General features: G+C 38.5%; 1 protein-coding gene across 9 annotated transcripts; it reads right to left on the bottom strand.

Moving 5' to 3' along the window:
* Window positions 1-137: 137 nt before the first annotated feature.
* Window positions 138-19,819, bottom strand: LOC102687564 (solute carrier organic anion transporter family member 1C1-like). 9 transcript variants are annotated; one of them, XM_069192694.1, is made up of 16 exons: window positions 19,675-19,819; window positions 19,089-19,224; window positions 15,807-15,973; window positions 14,537-14,678; window positions 12,095-12,227; window positions 11,631-11,758; window positions 9,402-9,548; window positions 8,989-9,087; window positions 7,705-7,947; window positions 7,244-7,408; window positions 6,737-6,932; window positions 5,950-6,115; window positions 4,928-5,112; window positions 3,267-3,331; window positions 1,146-1,263; window positions 138-561 (listed from the first exon to the last, which is right to left on the bottom strand). In XM_069192694.1, the coding sequence occupies exons 3-16, from the start codon at window positions 15,906-15,908 to the stop codon at window positions 288-290; spliced, it is 2,163 nt and encodes a 720-aa protein (XP_069048795.1). In that variant the 5' UTR covers window positions 15,909-15,973; window positions 19,089-19,224; window positions 19,675-19,819; the 3' UTR covers window positions 138-287. The 9 variants fall into 9 exon arrangements, with proteins under 9 accessions (XP_069048795.1, XP_069048796.1, XP_069048800.1 ...); XM_069192695.1 differs by lacking the exon at window positions 19,089-19,224; XM_069192699.1 differs by lacking the exon at window positions 19,089-19,224 and having other exon boundaries at window positions 15,807-15,970.
* Window positions 19,820-24,198: the final 4,379 nt, after the last annotated feature.

Here is a 24,198-nt window from a genome sequence, read left to right as displayed (position 1 = left end):
ATCTTTGGTCTTTGCTACTTGAATTTCAGCAATGATAGGCAGGAACTGACCTGATCTTTTTCTTGCAGGCATTACTTGTTTTTTTGATAAAGTGCCTCATAAGATTATGTAAAATATACAACACACTAAACTGGAAATCATCTGAAAATCCTTTATTTTTGTACGTATTCTTATAATTTGAAAAAGAAAAAAAAACATTTTTAAAATAGCATTTTCCTTAGCACACGTTGTGGTAAAATGTGTAAAATTGTTTGAAGGATTTGAAATGTGAGTTCAGAGCTCTTTTGTCATGGTGCTGTGTTGTTCTCGGTATCTGTGCTCTGTCCTTGAACTCCGTCTTTAGCCTTCGTGTCTTTGTGCTGGCAGTCAGACAGTTTGTTTTCATAGCTCAGAATCTTGTTATCCATATTCACAAACTCCATCTCTGCTCGCCTGATATTATCGGTGTCCCTTATTTTTAACCTCTTCTTTCCAAACTGCTTTCTCAGCAGCACTATCTCTGCAATTGTGAAAAAATAGGATAATCCACTCAAACTTACTATCAGTCCCAGGAATACGTGCCTGTTTTGAAGGAGACATTAAGAAGATGTATACGGTTAGTTAGTACTTCCTTAATTCTGCTTCTTTTGGCATTAATTAACATCAGCATTTCAGGAACCTTTCCTTAGGGGGGCACATTAATGCTTCATTTATTAAACGAACATGCTTTTTGACAGAATTGCTGTAAATACATACATACATTTTAAATAACCAATTTAAGACGGGGTCACAGTATGCCAGTGCTGAAATCAGTATGTGCTTTGTAGGATACACACTGAATAGCTAGAAACCCATGGAAAGACAAACACACAAAGTATGATGCCATACAGTTGACCAGGGCTACATGTCTTTGACCTAGCAGCTGTCATCTGAGTGTCTGGACCTCTGTGGACACAGGAAGAACATGCAGAGTGTAGAAGCCAAGAGCTGTGCATACCCTGGCACCAGCACAGTACAGCACTAACCTGCTTGTCACTGTGCCATCCATATAACCATCCATACAGATCTGCACACCAAATCTTGCATCATTAAACTAGAGCTCTTTTCACCTTTGATCAATCAAGCTCTTGGCTCTGCAGGGACAGCAAGCGTGTGGAGGTTTTTACCTGTACATGTTGGAGTTATACATCCGGCAAGCTCCCCTCCCTCCACATTTCTTAATTCCCCATTTTAAACAGGTGGAGTCTATCAGTGCTCCGAAATACACAGGTGCTGGGATACCCCCTGTGGGTGAGACAGTGAAGGACAGTGAAGAATCAGAAATGCAACATTCTCTTTCAACTCAATCACTCAGTGGGCACATATACAGTATAATGCTATTTAGGTTTTAAACAATGTGCAAATAGGAGTATTAGTTGTTTGAGTACTATTGTTTCCTGGAATACAAAACAATCTTCTTCAGTTATGTGATTTCATAAAAACGTTCGGCATTTGGTATTTGAGTTGTGTTGATAGTGCCAAAAACAGCTGATTAAACAGTCATTTCAATAGACACCTTTTATGAATGCAAGAAGGGTGTGAGAGTAGCATCCTGGAGAAAAATTAGTTCTTAAGGCATTCAAGGTATTGTGCATGCTTGGGTTGAAAACTGAGAACAGAGAGTGCAAATTAGGGTTAAATACTCGAAATGGGGTGAAGGTATTAATAGAGACCACAGGGATCTGTGCTAGGACCACTGCTCTTCTTTTATTCAATTTTTCTAGATTGTGGTATACAATAATTAAGAACATAAAAATGGCTATAAGTTTGGCCTGTCTAGCCCTTTTGGTAATTAGAAATTAAGTAATCCAAGGATTTCATTCAGTTGTACCTTTAAAGAGTCAATGCTCTTGGCTTAAAATACAGCTGGGTAGCTTGTTCTATACCCTCACAATCCTTGAGATAAAGAATTAGGGGCTGTTCCTGGTTTTAAATGTGCTTTCATGTAGTGTTTTTGCTTGATCCTTCTGTTTTGTACCGTGTAACAATGTGAATTCTGCAGAAATGAACTGAGTTGATTTTTTCAATGCCTTTGGGATTTTGAATACTTGTACCAGGTTACATGATCGTCTTCTCTGTTCAAGACTAAACTGTCCTTCATCCTGTCAGTGCAGGATATTCCCTGAAGCCTGGATTGATTCCAGAGCAGCAAAATCTTTTTTATAATGTAGCGACCAACATTATATATAATACTCTAAATGAGGCCTTACTGACTAATCCTTTAGACAATTTTAAAAGACACCCATCCACCCATCCAGCAAGAAATAGGTGCCAGGCAGGACCTACTGACTGGACACCAGTCCATTGCAGGACACACACAGCCATAAACAGGCAGGCCCACCCTCACAGGCCAGCTTTCCCAGAAGCCATATGTTTTTGAACTATCAGAGGATAGCAGAGCACCCAGGGGAAACCCACGCGAACACAGGGGGAACATACAAACTCCATGCAGATAGCATTCCCGATCTGGAATTGAACCCAGGGTCCCAGTGCTGCAATGCCACAATTCCATAAACATAACATCCCTTAATTGAAGTCCTACTGTATGCTTTTAACTATATCCCCTAGAATTTTACTTTTCATAAGAAGCCTCATCAAGTATATTGTTTCTCATCCTCCTGTACAGCATATCCATTTGTTTTTGCCATCTGTACTTGCCTGCATTGCTCTTCATCTAACAGGTATTTGTCAAGTCTTGAATTAAATCAGTTTTTTTTAATTTACCATCTTATAGAAAAGACACAAAAGCTGCTCTCTTCCAGGGAAGAGCAACCAGATGCATTTTAAGGCTTGAAACAATTAACTTCTTCAAAAGATTAAAAAATAACAAATAACAGCCTCAGATAAGACTATGAGGGTATTACTTTATACAAAGGGAAGCTGATCTCCTAACTCTTGCGGAAATGTCCTGCGTGATATTCTTGGATCAATCAGTACCTTCCCATCCTAGTATCTCATTGGTTTAAACACTTCCTTTTGTTCTTATATTCTTAACATGACAAGCCTGATTTCTTACTCAATGGTAATATTATAGAAAAAAACTCTGCAATGATTAAATAGTGTCCCTGTCAAAATACTAATTAAATTAACATTAACATCTATGATAATAAATATTAATATTTTAGCCATCAATCCATGTTATGAGAAGAAGTATCACCAAGTGTCTGTATTATGTAACCCTAGAAAGCATGATATTTTAGGTAGTTATGATTACAGAATATAGATGAATAGAGAGGAATGTCTCTTACCCAGAGTTCTTATCATTAGTGTCTGGATTCCTAAAGCCAAGGACTTCAGCTCTGGCATTATACACCTGAAGGATGACAGCACATTTCAATAACTTTTAAGAAACACATTTTATCGTATGTATCCAAAGTGTACAAAAAACCCGAAGCACCACCCAAAGCTCTTAAAATGTTGCAAAACAGCAAACATTCAAAAGATTTACATTAAGTAGTAATTATCATCAAACTACTAAATACTACTATACTATGTTATGGGTTTGTCATGACATTTAATAAACCTGTATACCACCTGTCTTCTTTAACAGAAGCATAACAATCTTTATTTTACAAGAAGAACAAGTAATTTTTTTGGGTGCAGTACTATGTGGCAAAGGGGAGAATATTTGAAAGTTTTGTTTTTATATTGCACCTTTCATGACACACCCTGTAAGGAACTTTACAATACGCCAAAGCAAAAATTGTTATAAACATGTTATTTCACAATTGAATGCAGTAAATTATACACAACTAAAAACTGGAGTATTCAATGTAAAGTAATAGTATTAAGCAACAGCTGCAATTCAGGAAATGCCACTGTTGGGCTCAGTGAGTTCTTCTTTCTTTCTGCTTTAACTGTATGTGAGCCTTAACCTGAAAGAAAAGTTTAAGCTATTGAGTTTGAAATGAAAGCTATGTGTACTAATCAGAGCACAATTATAATGATACCAATAGAATTACTGAAAAGCCTGCAAAATGTGACCCACAAGCATATTTTTAGGGTTACATTTTTTAAAATCCCACCCAATTTGTAATTCCCTACGGTTTTAAGATTCTGGCAGCTACTGGTGCCCCATCCCCAATTTAGAATGAGACAGGTCGACATGTCCACCTATAGACTCATTTGAAGTGTTGCAACACAGTATCGGCCAGCAGAGCCAATGCTACATTTACCCTTGTGCATGTTTTTCATTTGGGTGGGGGTGGGGGGGCTTTGTCTTGTTTAAATTTATGCTTTGAGGGGAGCTGGTCCCTTAATGCATTGTTCACTTTGTGAGGCATCGGTCCTCCTTGTACTCCTTGCCGGGCCTTCATTAAAGCTGGGCCTTGAAGCTTTTGCATTTGTTTGCTCCCACCTCAACACTGGTCCTGCCTGACGAGAGTCATTATCGCAGGGATGAGATTATACCTCGGTGACGCCAGTGCGAGCACTAGCCAAGTCACGGGAGACGCAGTCTCAGCAAGAGGCAGCACGATCGTGTCCAAGTAATTCCAATCCTAGCCTAGTGGCAGCAGCCTGTCATACACTATCAGTCAGGCAACCCTGGTCACAGTTGGCTAGTAACATGACCTGGGACTGAACTGGTAATGGCTGAGCCTTGGAGCTCAACCTGAGCTCAGACAAGCACTTTTTCTGGGTAACCCACTTAGGTGTCCTCCAGCAAGGGTTTTTATGTTACATATATTCCTTTCACAACTTTTGAATTCACGGCATCAAAGTGACCATTCTGTGCTGGATGACAATGCGTGTACTTGATCCTTCATTATTTAGGTAAGCAGAGTTAATGAAATATTAATTAGTTAAGGTATGAAATACTGGTTGAACCAGCCTTCTATAAGGCGGCAGGAACTGAAAGAGGCAAGTTAGTTCACCCCTGAGTGTGAAGCCCAGAGAGGCTTTACTGTACCTGATGATGACCATGTACCCTGGAGTGATCCCCAATGCGTTTATGAAGGAGCTGAGGACGGATACCGCCATGTAGACGATGAAGCTTCTCTTGCATTCGTCTTTCCTGGGACACTGGCCCACGACAACGGACAGATTGCCAGAGGGGGGAGGAAAAGATGCCACACAGGTGCAGTTGTGAAACACCTATAAAAAAGATCCAAGAATCACATGAATCAAGGTTTCATGAGGCAGAAAACATATTGTAATAATATTAACAGTAATTCTAACAATGAGACATCCACACTAGAATACCAGGCTTTCAAATCATTAAATCAAATCATATCATCAATCATTACGTACATTTTTATAAGCCATTAAAGTCAATATCAAAGCAAATATGATGCCAGCATGCTTTTTTGAATAGCTCCACCATTTTATTTACCCTAATTCAGATTATTGTTCCTTATGTACTGTACAAGAGATCTTCGTTAAGACCCAAGTTATCAATCGATCTTGGTAGACATTTATAAAAGCTAGAAGGTTTTTGGCAAAGTCTGACTGATTTTGCTGAATTACTCTGAGAGCTATTGCAGTATTGCATTTAGCCACATGACCAGTGAATAATAAATGTTATAAAGTGCAAACAAAAGTTATTACTGAACTCAGCTCTAAGTTCTAATTAAATTAGAACATTTGGCTATGATTGCTTAGCACTAATTAAATAGGATACGGCTATGGCTGTTAGTTGACATTGTAGCAGCAGGAACATCAATCAATCAAACTTTTAATTTGTAAAGCAAGTTTTATGGCCATCATAAAATCCATCACAAGGCACTGTGCAATGGAAATACAATGTATAACAAACAGAAAAAGAAAAGTGTGTGGACATTGCGAGTTAATATGCACATATCCTTTTGATCTTTGTACTGCAGTTTGTTTTCCGTGACAGGCCAGAATGGATTTTACAATTTATGGCTACAACACATCTCTTACATTAATCAGCTGTATTTATATTGTGGTTTTTGTAAGCTAGAAAGATACCATATTTCTTCCAAATCCAGATGAGCTTTTACAGCCAGCAAGGCATGGAGACATGTATGTGACCTCGTTCTCTGAGCACACAGGGTCCCAGCCCCTCAGGGAGCAGGAGCAACCTCTGTTACAATCTGAAAGCAACATCCTGTCTTCGTTTGAGACCTGGCTGGTTCTGCAGGGGAACAATAAGTAAGAAAAAAATTAGCTGGTGCTATTGGGGGAAATCATGCGTTAAAAAAGTCAGCGTGAAATTAATGTGAGATATCTGCCCTTTGTTTTCCGGGTCAGGGCAACCAAATTAAAAGAAAACAAAAGCAGACAAAGCATGCAGTTTATTATGTTTTGTTCATTTGCAGTAGTTCATTCATCTGACAGTGTCGTCAAGCTCTTTTTGACATGTGATTGTCTTGATACTGCAACCTTGTGTTACTAAACCCAACTATCAGAACTCTACCCCAGTAGAATTGATCTTTGTATCATTGTGTGTGTCAAAGTCAAACCTCATATGAGGGAGATTTCTTGTTGAGACTCATGATTGACCCTGTGACAGATGTATACACTGCTGAAAACTTCATTATATTATCAACTACAGTACATTGCCTGAGGACAACCCTACCTGATACTACTGCAAGAGAAGATTAAAAAGGATTCTCCATTCGAACTCCAGGTTCCAGCTTTTAGATGAATGATAGGATCAAGCGCTGCTCTGCAATTATTGTTTAAATTAAACTAGTAAAAATAAAATCAAATGTTTGATACTTAAAACACACACTTTCCTGTTACAGGTACCTACCCATTGTAAGAGACTGTTAGTCCAGCTACCTGGATGTTTTCACATTTTATTCCAAACTGGGTCACTGAGAGAAGATATGCAGTAAAGGAAGTTGCAAAAGAGAGCTGAGCACCAGCAACTACACTCATCTTGAACTTCTTCATGATTAATCCACCTACAAATATCCCAGTAGCCACTGCTGGGAGATTAAGCAACCCTAGTGGAAATAATTAAATTGAATTAGATACGTGGAGAAATGGCAAAAGAATTGCATCCAGTACCACAAGTAGCATGTTTAAAAGACATTAGAGGAACAAATGTAAAACCCCTTTTCTGTTTAAAGGTGAAGGATACAAATGACTTACAGCATAAAATGGAATCTCAAGTTAAGAAAGATGCAAAACTACACAGAAAACAAACTCAGAGCGAGTACATTTAAAAAAAAAAACCAAAAGCATGCTCACCATCCCACTGTAAATATTGAACACTGTTTAGTAGAAACGATCTGTGTGGCAGATGAGCACTTACCTATGAAGAAGTTTGCTCCTGAGGCAGACTGTCCAAACTGCTGCTCCATGTATTTGGGTTTAAAAGTGATCAATCCAATAAAGGAGTTGAATTTCAGAATGCTTCCACACACCAGTACGAAATAGACTGGAGTGCCCAAGAGCTTTTTTAGTGACGGCAGGAAGCCTGATGTGGGACAAAAAAAAGTTTGTGTGGCACACAAAATTAACTGAAAGCTTTTCAGTAATGCACTTCAAGACGATTCCACACTTGGGTAAGGCCATTCTTCCAAATTCTGGTTAAGTACAAATTCACGTACACATCATAAATAAAATGAGCAAGTTTGTGTATGTCCTTCACAAGACCAGGAATATACAATGCAGTGCCTTCTAAAGGTATTGGGACTGCATTGCCAAAGCTGTTGTTTTTATTCACAACACGAAGAGCAAAAGAGTCTGAGAAGAACAAGAAAGCTTCCTTGCCTCTGGCTATATCCACGAGTTTCACAGACGTGTTGCCTCCGCTCACATCTTGCGGCTGAAGACTCTCGCTCTCTGCTTGCTCCTGCTTCCCAGCATTCTCCTTCTCCTCCTCTGGGTTCGGCAATGATTTCGGCAGGAACCAGAATGGAATGCCAGCGAACAGCATGATGGCAGATGACACGAAAAACCCCAGCCACCAAGCGCCAACCCAGCGGGCATCTCTCGGACTGATAGTCACACTGTCTGGAAAGAGAAAAGCAGAAAGTCGTTTTTTTTTTTACTATCCAGCGCACAGCATCTCAGCAGGGGTGTAAGTATAAACATTATTTTGAAAAAACAACATGACTACTGATAATAGCGTTGACATAACTATCCTTATAATACAAATATTTGCTGTCATTTTTACATAAGTATGTTATCATGCACTGATTTTTCATTATTTCTTAATATTTTATTTTTGGAAATGCTATGATTATTAATAGAACAGGAGAGCAATTCTTAACCTGACTTTCATAACAAAGGACAAACTGGCCATGTACAGTAGGAGTATGCAGCTAGAACTATGGTACACTCATTTAAAACAAAATCTGAAGTATTTTTATACATGGTATATAAGGCTCATCATAGAATAATTTCTTGAAACCATATTTCCAGGCTACAGCCCTAAATGTATTAAAATGTGCTACACTAACTCACATAATGGAAAAATAAATGAAGGAATAATGTATTATGTCAGATTACATTTAATATTTTTCACACTGACTATATTTTTTTATACTGGATGTTGTAATTCTAATCTGCATTCGAATGGTTATCTATAAATTAGAATGGAATTAGAGTAGATGAATAATCCAAATGTTCTGTAATAGTTTAGTCCTTGTCCACTTTTTTAAGTACCTTTTTGTCTAGTTTTTTTATAAAAGGAAATTATTTAAACCTTTTTCCTCAATAGAGTTAAATTCCTTGGGCATTAACCCAACTGAATTATCTGTTTTTGTGTTGGTACCTAAATACAATTCAGTTTCGAAAGTGAAACTACAAAACACAAGTCCTGTGCTAATGTAGTAGAACCACTTTTCACTGATAAATACAGCTCTGACTGTAACAGCTAGACCATTTTTGTATTTTTTGAAATATGGGTCGTTTTTCACATCAAACTTTAGTACTGCCAATTATCAATCACAAACACCCACAAGTTAGATTTTTTGTGTGACAATTAATAGTAGAAGGACACATAGTCTATAACACTTATTTGCTTAATGGAGTATTAGATGATTATCTTACCCAGATTCACAAATCCTATATCAACATACAGTTTGGCACACAGCGATCCAAGCAAGAAACCAAACACAGGGCCGAGAAGAAAAATTGTTTGTAGACAAGCTGTAATAAAAAAGTTGAATTACACAAAGAAATAGTACTGGAAAAACAGAAATTAAAATATGAACCTGCACCAACATTAATTATCCAAGATCACATTTTCAATGAGGTTTTGAATTTCAATAGCTTACTCAAATCCATGGACTGATTCTTGATACAAAACCTTAAAGTATATGAAGTAACATAAGTGAAGATTTCTTTCTATTTCCTAATAAAACAAGATATTTACCATTTTAATTACTTATCTACTATACCTCTTATAGAATTAAGAGCAAATTTGGATTTTTAAGGATTTTTGCTTTAACAAAGAAACGTACCAATGTAGAAAGCAGAATTTTCTGCTTTGGCAAAATCATCAATGTACGATATTCCTAGAGGTGTGATTGGCGTTTCTCCAATTCCACGTAATGCATTCCCCAAAAACACGTACACCCACATGTGGGATCCTATTTCTTTGCCACACCCTGCATTTAGTGACAGTGAGAGAAACGCAAACAAGGCATCACAATTCAAGACGTTTGGGAACATGAAGAATGAGAAGAATGTAAGAAATGTGTGAGATGTGATCACTTGGCCCGTAATATCTGGTTACTTCAGAGCTGCAGAGTAATGATCCCAATATTATAGATTCTTCTTGAGTCCCCCATGATAAAATTCACAGCAGGAGGTGGCAGCTTGTTTGTGTACTCTCAGAGTCTGAACCTAACCACTAACTGTCATGACCAGTGCCACTCCTGGTGCTGTTACAGACCCAAGAGCAAAGGCGCGACAGACCAGTGGGAGCGACAGGTCTTTGGTCTCCACAAGCACTGTCGATCCTCCAGGGCAGCGCCTGGAAGAGGATGAAACCCATTTTCCAGGCATCATCTGGACCACGCCAGCAGACATCTCCTAAAGCTGGGTGCCCACTTCAGACTCAACCTCCGGTCACCTCTCAGCCACTGGAATCCTCCAGTTAGCACAGACAGACATTTTATAGTATGGGGGCTATAACCTTGAATAATTCAATACAAATACATTGTGAATTGCACAGTTCTGGCAAGGCCTCTCTTGATTTCAAGAAATATTTCTGTTCAGTTTATTTCCATGACTCTGCATCATTTGATGCACTAATTTATGAATCATGTGCTGTGGCATGAAACATAACACAAATGTAGATGATCTGATGGATTTTCATTTAAAGCACATAGAAAGTAGAGCAGCAGGATAGCACAGTGGTTAGGGCACCTGCCTTGGCACATCTGGTGCCTGGCAAGATCCCAGACTGGGTGGCTTTCTGTCTTGCATCTCCTCCCCTTGTTTCCATGTTTTTTTTCTCTGGTATTGTAGTTTCCTCCCATCTCTCAAAAACATAATTGGCAGATCAATTATCATCCATAAATTGAGCTTCTTGTGTGCATGTCCTGGTGCATGTCTACCCAGGCTGTAGGACACCTGTCCTGCCAAGACTACCTTATTTAAATAGATGTGCTTATAAATGTTCAAGTGAACAAAACAAACAAATTCAAAATACATCAAATTGCTATGTAGGGGTAGTGTGACTTCCAACCCTGAGATATAGGGTCCCTGTATCCTGGACATTCACTGTTTGACACCCAAAGCCACAGAGACCCCTACAGGCTGAACATGTAGGTTTTCCCCACATCAACACTGATGTGGAAGCAGAACTAATACAAAAAAGTCTGGAAATGATAGTTTTTTTCTGGTCTTTAAAGGTCTTGAAGATACATTGCCTAGTCTTCATGATAAGCAATATGTCAGGGAACCCATCAGTAGAATAGGAGGATCCTTGTGCGTGACCATGAATCCCACAGAACATAAAGTAGCAAAGGGACAATCCAAAAGACGAGATCCAGAGGATCATTGATAAGGAAAGCAAAAGGGTCCAGCAACAGGAGATATCCAAAAGACAATCCAAAGACAAAATCCAAAAAGCAAGGTCAAAGAGTTAATAACAGGAGATCATTCAGAAGGGCAGGCACACAGGCTTCACAATAGCAAGCAAGGGAGTGAGAGGGAACCTTAAATACTGAAAGGAAAGGGATGTGGTAGGATAATTGGTTTGAGAGTGAGAATTTGTGGAATCTAGTGCATGTGGGAATGTGATGGGTTCAATTAGGAATGTGATTGTGAAACAGTGGGTTTGGGAATGCAACAGCGTTTGTGAGGGAGAGTGTGGGGTGTGACAGGAATGGAAGGGTGTTTGCAAGGGAGAGTGTGGGGCATGACACAATAAGCCAATTAAGAAAAAAATACAAGGAAAAAGAAAGGTATGGTATAAACGAGATAATTGCTTTTGCTCCTTGGCACTAATAAGCTTCCGTAAGAAAGCGCTTTAGCAAATTAATTTAAAAAGGAGTGGGACTCTGTTCATCTTTAAATCTGTAAATCTTTGCATTTTCAACCTGTGAAGATGACAAAAAACAAGTAGCACTTCCAAAGAGAAGCAGAAGTGATTAAAATTACTCTTTGATTGTTGGTGAGACCTGGCATTACAGTAAAATGCATAATTTGTTACATGTAAAGATTTAAAAAATCAGCAACACCTGCTTTATGGTTCAATGGCTGTTTCTCAGGCCCCTGTAGAGTCCCAGACTGGTTTTGGAACAGTAGGCAAGGAGATATGCTGCCGGTTTCATTGTTTGCACTTTGGATGACAGTGTCATAAGTATAGCTGTAATAAGAAGTATATATAAGAACAGAAATTGACATTTGATCAGTTTTCAAAAGAATTATGTAATTTGGATGCTAATGAATAATTATACATTTATAGTAGCAATGGCTTGCAGAAAATCTCCTTTTCCTAAAATTGTAACATTTTCCTATTCCATTTTACGATAGCACTTAGACTGTCCCATGCTGGGTCAAGAACTTTGTGATCATTCAGATTTAGATTTGTATGTTGTACATTCAAACTAAGATGTAGGCAACAAAATCTTAACAGAGTCCTGTTGTGAAACTGCTCCTGAAATGGTGTACAGTGGAAATATGTATATATGTACATGTTTACCGTCCCATGAAGAAATGTGGCAGCCCAGTCAGGCCTGATCCAATGGCCATGACCAGACAACCAGCCCCTATCAGCCGGGGTCTGTGCAGTTTGGCTCCAAAGTGACTCACAACAGCTAGAAACAGCAGGTTACCTGTCAGGGAAAAACACTAGGATGAGTGAACCCATCCAACTTATAAAGACAAGCAATTCAGGAATTCCTCAACTTCCAAACCAAGGCTTTGTGCACAACTTAAATATTACTCTTCTAAAATCAGTATTTAGATAACTCTAAACTTATCTAAATCATACTTTTCTACATATGACCTCAAAGCTGATAGATATATATATATAAACCATAGTGCAATTAATACTTATTACTTATGACATCTTATTATAAAGATACTACTGTATTACAATCATCTGCTCAAAGAGATATTATTTGAAAGGGTGGGGATGTTAACTTCATTGTCCTGTTGTCCTGGTTAAATTCTACTCTTGGCTTGTATGATCTGGGATCTCCAAAGGATTCCGTTAATTTAACAAGTGATGTGATTTCTCACTTGTGCCTGATCTGCTGTGTAGTGGCGATGCTGGTATGTAATGGCTACTGTGTGTGACCCGGGTGTGTCCGGAACTTCAGTTGTGGATGAAGTGGGTCCCCTCATACTGAATATGTAAAGATCAGTAGTTTGGTCAAATTCTAATGAGCAGGACCTTAGAGGAGGAGCAGGACACAGTCTTGTGCAGATTCAGTTTTATTGAGCTCAATAAGTCCAGCAATGCGCGCTGGGTCTGCCCCACAGAACAGACAAACTGCAAGGGTTCCCCAGCTCTATATAGTCAGAAAGAAGTTTGTTTCACAATCTGAGTGCTTGTGCTGTTCTTTGATATGTAATTACTTCTTGTCCTGTTCTGTCTTGCTCTAGGTTCTGTCCTTTTGATATGCAGCAGACATTGATCTGCTTTAACCTGTTTGTTGGTGTTGTTCCTGTCTTTTATTATATAGCGTTAAGTCACTGGGGCTGCTAAAGCAAGTCAGCTTTATGACATCTTAGCGTAATCTTTGTTGAAGGCTAAATTAACAGACCCCAGCAACACCTCTCACAATGTTCTTAAGAGGTGATATTGTAATGCTGGATAAGTGAGATATATACATGTCCCACTTTAACATGATATGAAAAATATAAGGGGATAGGGTACTTAATATGTTGGTGTTATCTTGAATGACTGAGGCCAACCATCAGAGCTGTCACAACCCCCTAACAGAAACACAAAAACACTGGTGCAGATTTCTGGAACACGAGCTACACTAAAAAAGCAAGTTGGTTGATCTGTAATGTTCTTCAGGAAACCATTAGAGAAAGTACACCATAGCGTGGAGTGACGATGACGACGATGCAAACGAAGGAATTTTAGTCAGTGAACAGGTGGCAGTGCAGGCACCAAATCCTAATTTGTGTGAAACTGGAACTCTGTGGTGGAAGGTGGAAAAGGTGTGGCGACCTGAGAACAGGAGAACCATACTGGAGTGGGAACAGGATGCCAACTGTGGAGTGTAAGGTGGGGGGGGGACTCATCGCCATAGCAGCCTATACTGCTACTGCAGCAAGCAAGGGAACCAGGGAGGGCAAAGGCTGTGGAAGAAACACCCTGGAACCAGGGCAGAGCAAGTGTCCAATCTGGAGAGTGAAAAGAAGGATTAGGAAAAGAGGAGAAATAAAACAACAAACATAGACTGGGGCCAGAGGTGTAGTGGGTTGGACATTTAACCATAAATGGAAAGAAAAAGGAGGGGAAGGAAGAGAGCAGAGTGAGTGGGATTGGGAGAAGAGAGGAAGGGAGGAACTGGAAATGAAGTGTCTGCATCTAATCAGACTTCCAGGGAGGGTTGGTGACATCAGAATACAAGTACAGAGAGACGGTTGTTTTCCATGGAGAATTTGAGGTTGAAGAGCTGCCTGGTTTTGAAAAATTGAGAAATTGACTCCTGTCCTGTCTTGGAGGAGAAGGGAGTGGCAAAGGTAAAGTTTTAGCAATGCAGAGTGTGAGAGATATCTCTTGGAAGTTGTGAATTATAATAATAATTATACATGATTGTAGTATGAGTTGCTCAAAATTTTCAGGGAAAAATTGTGAGATGGTGACACACAGGCAGTGCCACACATGCACAACAACAAAGCGAGAATTGAGTGTAAAAGGGTGCCCTGGTGGGCATTTAGACTGCATTCTGCTCACTCCACGCTATTCAACCACAGAAGATACTTACTTGCTTTTTACATATATAAAGTTTCCCTAACTCAGCAGTTTTATTATGGGGGTTCTTACATAAAGTCAAATTTACAGTCATGTCTTACATAACTCGGGGATTGGGTGTATTATTGTCATTTAGATTCGGCCTGCTGTACGTCTTTTTTAAAATACATAATCATTCTGAAAAAAAAAAGAAATTAAGCCTTTTACCCATTTCAAAACTTCCATCAATGAGTCCAATGTGGGAACTTGAGAGGTCAAATCTTCTCTCTATCTGTGTTACGGAGCTCTTCATGTATGTACCCGACAAGGCTTTGGAAAAATAGGCAAAGGACAGTGCCACAATGAACATCTAGGAAACAGCAAGAGAAAACCATTAAAGCACACAGGCAACAAGCAGTTTGGGTTTATTTACTGAGGTGGCGGGGGTCAGTGGGACAAGACGTGAAAATAAAGGCCACACATTGCTCTTCAGCGCTCTCTGCTCACAAACTGTCATCGGTATGGAGACAGAAATGATGATTTGGCTTCTGTGTCTAGGAAACAGGGGGCGAAATAATGCCTAGCCTGTTGATTATTATTTATGATTTAATGGTGATTGTTGTTCTTGAGCTCAGACTTGTCCCGGGATGTGTCTTTGGTCAGGAACCTTCCTAGAACCTGTGTCTCTGCTGTGAGCCGCCCCACACAGCATCCTGTATATGAAACGCCAGATCATCTTGCACATAAAAACGAATCAAACATGCTTTGTCAAAAATCATGCTTTGTTAAAAGCATCAAGAGCTTTCTTTTTAAAATTGAAATCAACGTGCCTCAGATGATTTTTTTCCTAATGTAAAATACGTTTTCTTGTGAAGACCTTCTTTCAGGTCTTCATTCTGTATATTCTAGATATAGATTTTCAGATTTTTTTCTAGATTTTCAGAATAATTTGAATTAATGTCTCTCTGCTAATTTTTGTAATATTCATTTACCCTTCATTCTGTATATTCACTTTTTTGCATTTTCACTGTGACCTGTTGTAGCTTGGGATCTCTGGAATGGCACTCACCATGAAAAAGCACATTAAAGTTGAAAATTGGTTGATTTTTATTTAATTCATATTCTAAGAACTTTGTTGGCATGACCGATGAATTACAATGTCGCTAAAGCAGAAACAACAAACAAAACATTCCAAAAACCTTATAGTGAGACAGGCTTATTTTCTGTTCCTCATGCTGTGACAGGAGATCATATACTGGGTTGTCAGCTCTATTTAATCTCCCCCCCCCTCAAGATCCCCCAAGAGGACAGATGCTGTTCTGATTCTTGCAGGTGAGGGAACACTGGTATTCTATTCATTATTTTAGGGAGGAATGTTTGTCTAATCCTGGAGTATTTCTTGCAGTTCAGCACAAAGTGCATCACTGTTTTGGCTTCTCCCTGCTGGCAGGGAATCATATAAATGTCATTGCCTGTTTATTTTCTCACAGAGCTGTACCTTTAATTTTGAACAGCAGGCTGTTTTGGTCTTCATGTCTGTGTTGCAAATCCTTTCTTTATTGGTGAGCTTTTCACCATCCAGTCCTGAAGTGCTACCCATTTTCTTTCCCAGAGGTCAATGTCTGTGCGACGTGTTCTTCCCTAGTGCCACCTTCAAAATACCTACTAAGAATATAAAACATTAGGTCATTAGGTTTAACAAAGCTGTGCATCACAGCCCATGTAAGATAAGTGGGATTAATGTCACCTGCTCTAGGGCTGGACTCATTCATTTGCAATGTTATGTTCTCCTTTGAAAAAAAAAATATTGACTGTGGCTGCATGGTCAGTATCACCATCTTAGAATGGTAAATGTCAGACAAGTGAAGTGCATGCAGTATCTACTGTAGCTGTTGGTGCTACATGGACTTCACAATGTGACATCTTCATGCTATATATTAGATTTATTTACACCTTCGTGAGGCATTTTGAAAGTAAATAAAATCTGAAGCATTTGGGGTCTGGAACAAAACAACTAAGTGAGATCACTTACTGTAGCTACAAGCAACTAAATGAGATAGATGGGCTAATTGCTTTTTCTCTATTAACTTAATTCATTAACTAAGATATTTGACTGATCATCATCCAAAGCCTATCCCAGCAAACAACAAGAGCAAGGTAGGGCACACCCTGGACAGGACTCCAGTCCATTGCAGGGCAGACACACAGACACAAACAGAGGCATTCCCACACTCACACCAGGGTCAGTTTTCCCAGAAACTAATTAACTTACCTGGACGATTTTGCACTGTGTGAGGAAACCAGAGCACCTGGAGGAAGCTTGCACAAACATGGAGAGAACATACAAACTCTATGCAGATAACACCCCAGGTCCAGAACTGAGCCCAGGGCCCCAGCACTGCAAGGCAGCAATAAAAACCACTGCACCACTCTGCTGATCCCAAAACAGCTTACACTTGTTCTTATTTATACAGCTGTATATTTTACTTGAACAATTTGTGTAAAGTACATTGCTCAATGGTATAACAACAGTGTCACATCTTCTGTAGGTTTTGAACCCACAAATTGCCAGTTAGGTTTCCATTGTTTCTAATCATTCAGACAAACCGTTACAAAGGCAATCAGTAGTTTTACAGATAAAGAACAAAATTACAGGTCTCCATGAAAGTGGGCAGGACTGTTTGTGACATAAATATTCCATACAGTAGTCTGGCAAAAAGCTATTCACTTTTCCAAACCCATTGTTTGGGAGATAACAAAGGTTTCTCACCTTTGGAAGCATTTTTATCTTAAATAGAACTGCAAAAACAGGAAAAGGAAGAATGCAATGTGATCAATGGGAGACATCATGGGAAGAGCTCAGGTTCTCCCATGAAAACTGCGGTTGCACTGAGTCTGTTCAGCTTCTCGTCTGTTTCTGACAACCAGTCTAGTCTTCCATTTTTTTCCCCAGTACTACTTGTATGTTTATTATTCAAAAGCCAGGAGATTCCTTAATAATTTTTTTTTATTCCAGAACACATATTCTAGGTCAGTTGCTAACTATATCAATTTTATTCAAAATGATAAATGGGGAATTACTTTAATTGAAATATTTAATTATTATTTAAATAATAGGCTGTTAAAGAAAAGCAGTGGATCTGTGTTGCTAACAAGGTTTCACATTCAGTAGACACTAAGGGTATTCAGGTCTGAAAACATAAGGCAATTTGATTTATTCACCATAATGACCAAATATCTCTCTATTATATGAATTATACTGCTTACATGTCCATGAAACGTGATAGGCAAACACCATTACATACCTTTAAAAGTGCATAATTAGGCTGAATATAGGTCAATCCCACACAGAAATGGACACAGGATGCAAATAGTGTTTATTTTATTTTAGAGTATGCATAGTTAATACAAACCTTAAATACTTAAATACTGACTTTAAACCTTATCTAAATCCTTTGAATTATGAAAGAAAAAATGGTGGGTCTTGGCAAGGGCAACTGCTGACCTGTGGACACTGCTAATGGACCGACAGATGAGCAGGAACTGACCCCAATCTGAGTCACCTCTAGTTGCACCCCCTGACTCTTGGCACTGTAGTGAAACCTGTTTGTGTAGTTTCCCTGGAAAAGGACAGCTTACCTGTGTGTTCTGATGTTTTTCCTTTATGCACTTTGTGTTTTCAGAAGATTTGTTTAGTTTTGATTCCTTTACACTTTTACACAAAGCACAGAACATTTGCATGGCAGAATTGTTTATACATGGATCAGAAGGTGAAAAAAATCTATTTCATGCTGCCAAGAACCTCTCTTTATCAAGAACATTTTCTTCTGAGCTTATTTTCAGGTTTTACTTGTTATCTCAATTCATTGCAAATCACTGAATGATTTATTGTTACACGACGTTTGTATTTTTCAAAGTTAATGAAAGGATTTTTCTGAACAAATATATATATATGAGAGAATGGGTCATATTTCTTTTAGTTTCTCCTCAAAATGGTATACATTACTGGAAAACAACACCTGCTTTATATAGATGGAGCTGTTATCAATATGGTTAACAAAGCGAATTGCAACACACGTGATGAAATTGTTTCACATGCTGTAATATTGTGAAACTGTTAAACTGAGGGAGATGAATGGCAACAAGTTCAGTTCAGTTTTATAACCCGAAATGTCTAGGACTCAGAGCTTTAAAAAATTGTTCTTTCTTGACTGACATACAAACCTAGAAAATTGTTACAAGCACAAGTATGCACTTACACATTTTAACAGACTTTTGTCCTCCAATTGTTTTACAAAACAATCTTTACTTTAAGTGAATAAATAAAAGTACTAAAGTGTGTGCTGAAATACAATTTGTTTAGGTTACTTTAACCTAAATCATATTGACACTTATACAAATTCAAATACTTTAACAGAAAAGCTCTGTTTAGTGATTGGTTGATTTAAACTAAACCAGTTTTATAAAAAGGTATGCATGTAAAATGCCTTTACTTTTTAAAAGTAGATTTAGAAACATTTTGTTTTCTTTTCAGTTGTAAACAGGACCACTGAAAAGGTTATCAGCTGTCATACTTGTAACAAATATGTTACACTTAATTTCTAAACAACAGAAAAAAAACACTTCCCAGAAACAAAATTTGGAGCTAAAATTTCTGAGTTTCTGAATTAAATCACAATAAACCAGTGGTTATTTTCTGCATCTTTTGAATTATAAAAGTAAACTTTTTGACACTACCAATATATCTTCAAAGCCACGATTATATAAAAAAACACCTTACCTTTTAGTAAGTAGCAGTAGTGAAAGAGACCAGTCATTTACTTCGAATACTCAAGCTTAGTGCTCGGATACTTTGCAGTATGCTTCATCTGACTCTAATTATTAACTATTTACTGACATAAGCCCTGCAAAGCAAACTAAAAAAAAAAACATGATGTCCCTTAATTCATTGTGAAAACAGCAGCTTGTACTTTCTCATTTCTTAAGTAAATTATTTGAGAGGATTTTGTTTACCTTTGCACACACACATGTGATGCCACATATTTTCAGATTCAAACCTCCTAGGTCCTGCCACTTAACAATGACACACAGATCACGTGGTTTAAAAACAGCAACTAAAAAGAACGCTTCTAATATTATTTACTAATTCACAAGTCCTCCAGAACTCTTTTTAGTTTCCAGATTCTGAAAATAAATGATAAGACCTCTGAAGTATACAGAACAAAGGGAATCTGGCTGAAATCTTAAAAATATTTTTCCAGTTATTAATAATGCATTGCAGTTGTATTGTGCCTTCTATCCCAAAGTGCTTTATATACAGCAGAAAACCCTCTTCCTCCACCACTGATGAATTTCTGAAAACGTACCTGAGAAGGCATGACACAAGCTGAGAGACAAAAATGTGCCAAAACAAACTTCCTTCATGTTCTATTCAAGGCAGCTCTTCTGCAGTCAGTACGTGCGATTTCTTGGACCACTCTGTAGCAACATGTCTCAGAAAACCGCAAACAAAGAGAAAGGCCTATTGTGAGTCAGGAAGAGGGAAAATGGGCTGGGAAAACAGAAAAAAACAAGGAGCAGCCACTGCTAGAGACAGAGGTTGGAAATTCCCTCTTTTCAAGGACTCTCTACAGTACCTTTTCTCCAGGAAAACTCAAATATTTTTTCTTCTCAGGATACTGCCAATTCATTTGATTGATTCCGCCACTTAAGCCTTTTCCAAAGTCTTTTTGCAGACTTTTTCCATTCTTGTACTTCCATCCCTACAAAGTCCCAGAACTACTTTAAAGCTTGATAAACCCTGCGCAACAATGTGTGGATAACCTTACACGTGATACATGTTTTTCCTAATTCTAAATGTGCATTACTGTAGGTATTATATATGAACATCTGCAGGTGCTTACTAATTCCTTCCTACTTCTTAAATCACATTGTATGTAGAGAAAGGGTTCACCTCAAACAGAATGCAAAGTATTTCTTCACTTTTAAAAACTTTTAGTGAAATGTTCTGTGGAGTACTCATTTGGATTATTATCATTGGAATAGTGAAAAAAATGGAGTATTAAAGGCACTTCTGAATTACATTTTTTATAGTGGAAGCAGTTCTAGCAGGGGCTCTGCAAACACAAAATATCAGTAGCAATATTGGAAACAGTTCAGAACTGGGAAAGAATGTGTTTTAATTAGCAGGATCGACACAGGGTGGTACAGACATTTGGATGCAGAAAGCGGCTTTGCTCTGAAAACATGTTTAAATGTTACGATTAAAGCATAGATTAAAGATTTTTCTTAACTGATTTGTTTGCGGTTAAAAAGGCTTTTATTTAATTCATGCACACACTGCTTTTCTGTTTCATAGAAGTTGTAGTCTTCCAGGGAGCAGGAAGGATTGAGAAGGATTATTTTAAGAATCTTACACAAATGGAGACTGTAACGCAATAAAAAGAAAGCCATGCAAGTAAGTATCATTCTATCCTGTGGAAAAGTAAGACATGGATATTGATGATGCAGTGCAGTTTCATAGCAGAAACCAAGATGTTTTTTAATTTATTTTTGTGAAACAGTTAATGATTTGCTATAGTTATTTTTTTCTTCATGATTTACTTGTAGTGTGCCTTGTCTTGTTAGTGTTGCTGTCTATTCATTTTGCACCTTAATGTTTACAGCGTATTTGAACAATATCACATTTTTGTTTGTTTATTGTGTGCAATAAAATTCCATTTTTATTACATGACTATTTGAAATGCTTTTAAGTAAAAGCATGTGAATGCAATATCTGTTCATCTACTTAACAGATGGCAGGAACTCTGGAGTTATTACTGCCTTACTGTTAAAAAATGCAGTCTTACTGCTACATTTTGTTTATGAAGTGGACTTTGACTTTCAAGGCAAAAACATACTTTCAAAGCACTTTGACGGTGAAAAGTAAAAGCTGAGATTGTCAATAAATCAAACATTCAAGACAATAGAAAATATTCTGTCTTACATTTATTAACAACATTTGTGATATTAGATGTTGGGTTTACAGTGGTGATATCTGCATAAAGAAGATGAAAAGGAATTTTAATCTGTTCTGTAATTATTTGTGAGTTGGACTCATGCTGGTATCACTGACAGCACCACAATGAATTGCTGCCAAAAGAACATTGCCCTCTAAACTGTTTTCTAATAAGCTTCCCAGCATTATATTATTTATAAATGCAGTTCGGTCTAAATCTAATACTGTCCAATCAAGCAGAAGAACAAAAAGGGAGTTCTTAATTCTTAGGTTTAAGTCACCTGGCTGAGGAAATGACAGTGCTGGTCAGTGATCATGTTTGTACAGTGCATACTGTAGTGCACAGTGAGGTTTAATTCTATTTCAAAGACTAACACTCACTGGATTGCGGTTATAGTTATTGCTTTGAAGCTCATGCAACTCATGGTTTCTTCACATTATGTAAGGATCTTTTTAGAAAACAAATGGACACTACCTGGTCTGTTTTTAGATGTCAGAATTGTTGTTGGTGGTTATTTTCTGCCATTTTCGGAATTAAATAAAACAACATAATATTAAATTATTGTGGAAAGCTTCAGTGTTTCCTTGTGACAGTGATGGTAGTGTGGAAAGATGCACTATTCACTGTAGAGAGACAGCTGAAAAGACTGAGAAAGACACGAGATACTGTATTGAGCATCTACTGGACACTGGACACAGGGACATACAGGGAGAACTTCTCTGCTTTTATAAGAGTTTCAAACCAAATGATGTTTACTTAGTTGTGGTGGGTGTGAAACACACTGATCAAAAGAATCTGGGTAAATTATTCAGAGTGTCAAAAGTGTAGGATATAAGATCAAGGCAGAACAGGGTAAAAAGGATAGTGACCACAGGAGAGACCACAAGAGATAGAGGAGACAAAGATGTCCTTCCTTGAGATCATCCAAAAAGATCTGATTGGATTTCTATATTTGAACCTGCTAAAGAGAGCTTGTTATTCTGTTTAGGGAAGGTCCTGAGTGAAAAATTACCTTTCCTGCTTGGTGGATGTATTTTTAGACTAGGGAGACAGGCTCTCATTTATTTTGTGGCATCTGGGTTTGCAGAGAGAGACTTTCAGCAGCCATATCACCCTGTAACTCACAACTGGCAACCCACTGAAGATCAGCAGGTGTGAGCCTGATCAGTACCTGGATGGAAGACCTCCAGGGAAAAACTAGTTTTACTGCTGGAAGAGGTGTTAATGAGGCCACCAGGGGGCGCTCACCCTGCAGCTTATGTGGGTCCTAATACACCAGTATAGTAACAGATTTCTATCCACCAAGCAGGAAAGGTAATTTTTCACTCAGGACATTCCCTAAACAGAATAACAAGCTCTCTTTAGCAGGTTCAAATATAGAAATCCATCCTTCGGATAAGACGTAAAACTGAGGTCCAGACTCTCTGTCATTAAAAATACCTGAGCGTTTCTCAAAAAGAGTAGGGGTGTAATCCCAGTGTCCTGGCCAAATTTCCCATTGGCCCTTACGAATCATGGCCTCCTAATAATCTGTCAGTGAATTGGCTTCATCACTCTGTTCTCCTCCCCACTGATAGCTGGTGTGTGGGGAATGTTCTGGCGCACTATGGCTGCCGTCGCATCATCCAGGTGGGCCTGTACATTGGTGGTGGTGGAGAGGATCCCCATTACCTGTAAAGTAATTTGAGTGGGGATCTCATCCAGTCACTGCCTGATAGAAAGCTCCTTCAACAACATGGCTTGGTACAGTAGCTTGTTAAAGTCTCAGAGCCAAACCTGTTGTGTAAAAAAGTGCTTCCCATTCTCCGTTTTAAATACACTCCCCCATAGTTTCCACTTGTATCTTTTTGTTTGTGTTTCACTCTTGATTCTAAAGACATTTGTTTGAGTTAATACCTTTGATTATTCAATACTTGAATCAGGTCCCATCATAGAATTATCTGTTCAAGACTGAAAAGATTACAGTTATTCAACCTGTCAGTCTAGGACATCCCATTGGACTGACTCCGGCCATGTTGATGAAGCTGGTACCTCAGCTTCTTTCAAGAAACAGCTGGATAAGATCTTCAACTTCAATCAAAGAATCTAGATGGGCCAAATGGCCTCCTGTTGTTTGTTACCTTTCTTAATTTCTTATGTTCAGAGCTATCTGTTTTGTACTGTAGTGAAAAAAATGTCAGAAATTACTTAGTTGTGCATTATACACTTTTAACACAACATCTCTTGATTTAAGGACAGAAGAGCGGAGGCCATTCCACCCATCTAGCCCCTTTGGTAGTTTGTAATTAATACATCCAAGGACCTCATGCAGCTGCTTCTTCAAAGATGCCAGAGTATCACTTTCTGCGGCCAAAACCTGCCAGAATAGCAACCTACCCGTTAGGAGTTCCAGGCGGTCCAGGAGGTCAGCCTCGGTCCCTTTAAGAGGCCATTCCTCTCACCTAATTAGCTGACCAATCTACTGATCGCATCTCCACCACACCCTCACTCCAGGTTCACTTGAGCTCAGCCAGTTCCTCCTTCTACGCTCAGTATTTTAAAAATAATAATAATAAACTTTATTTTATATAGTGCCTTTAAAAGTGGCTTCTCAAAGCGCTTTACAGGATGACAACAACAATAAATAAGAAGAATACACAAGATAAAACACAATAACAATATATAGAGGAGACCGTGGATGGTGGTACTAAGAAAAGCAGAGGGGTGAAGAATGGAACCAGTTCAGTAAATGCTCTTCTAAAGAAGAGGGTTTTGAGTCTGGATTTGAAGGAGTTTAGAGAAGGTGACCCTCTGATATCCTTGGGGAGAGAGTTCCAGAGCTTGGGGGCATAACAGGAGAAGGCCCTGTCACCAATACAATGTAGACGGGCTTGGGGGACAGTAAGGAGAGCA

Source organism: Lepisosteus oculatus, chromosome 7, assembly GCF_040954835.1.
Source record: "Lepisosteus oculatus isolate fLepOcu1 chromosome 7, fLepOcu1.hap2, whole genome shotgun sequence".
Classification (NCBI taxonomy): domain Eukaryota; kingdom Metazoa; phylum Chordata; class Actinopteri; order Semionotiformes; family Lepisosteidae; genus Lepisosteus; species Lepisosteus oculatus.
The sequence above is the reverse complement of the archived record's forward strand: the minus strand, read 5'-3'. Positions and strand labels throughout refer to the sequence as shown.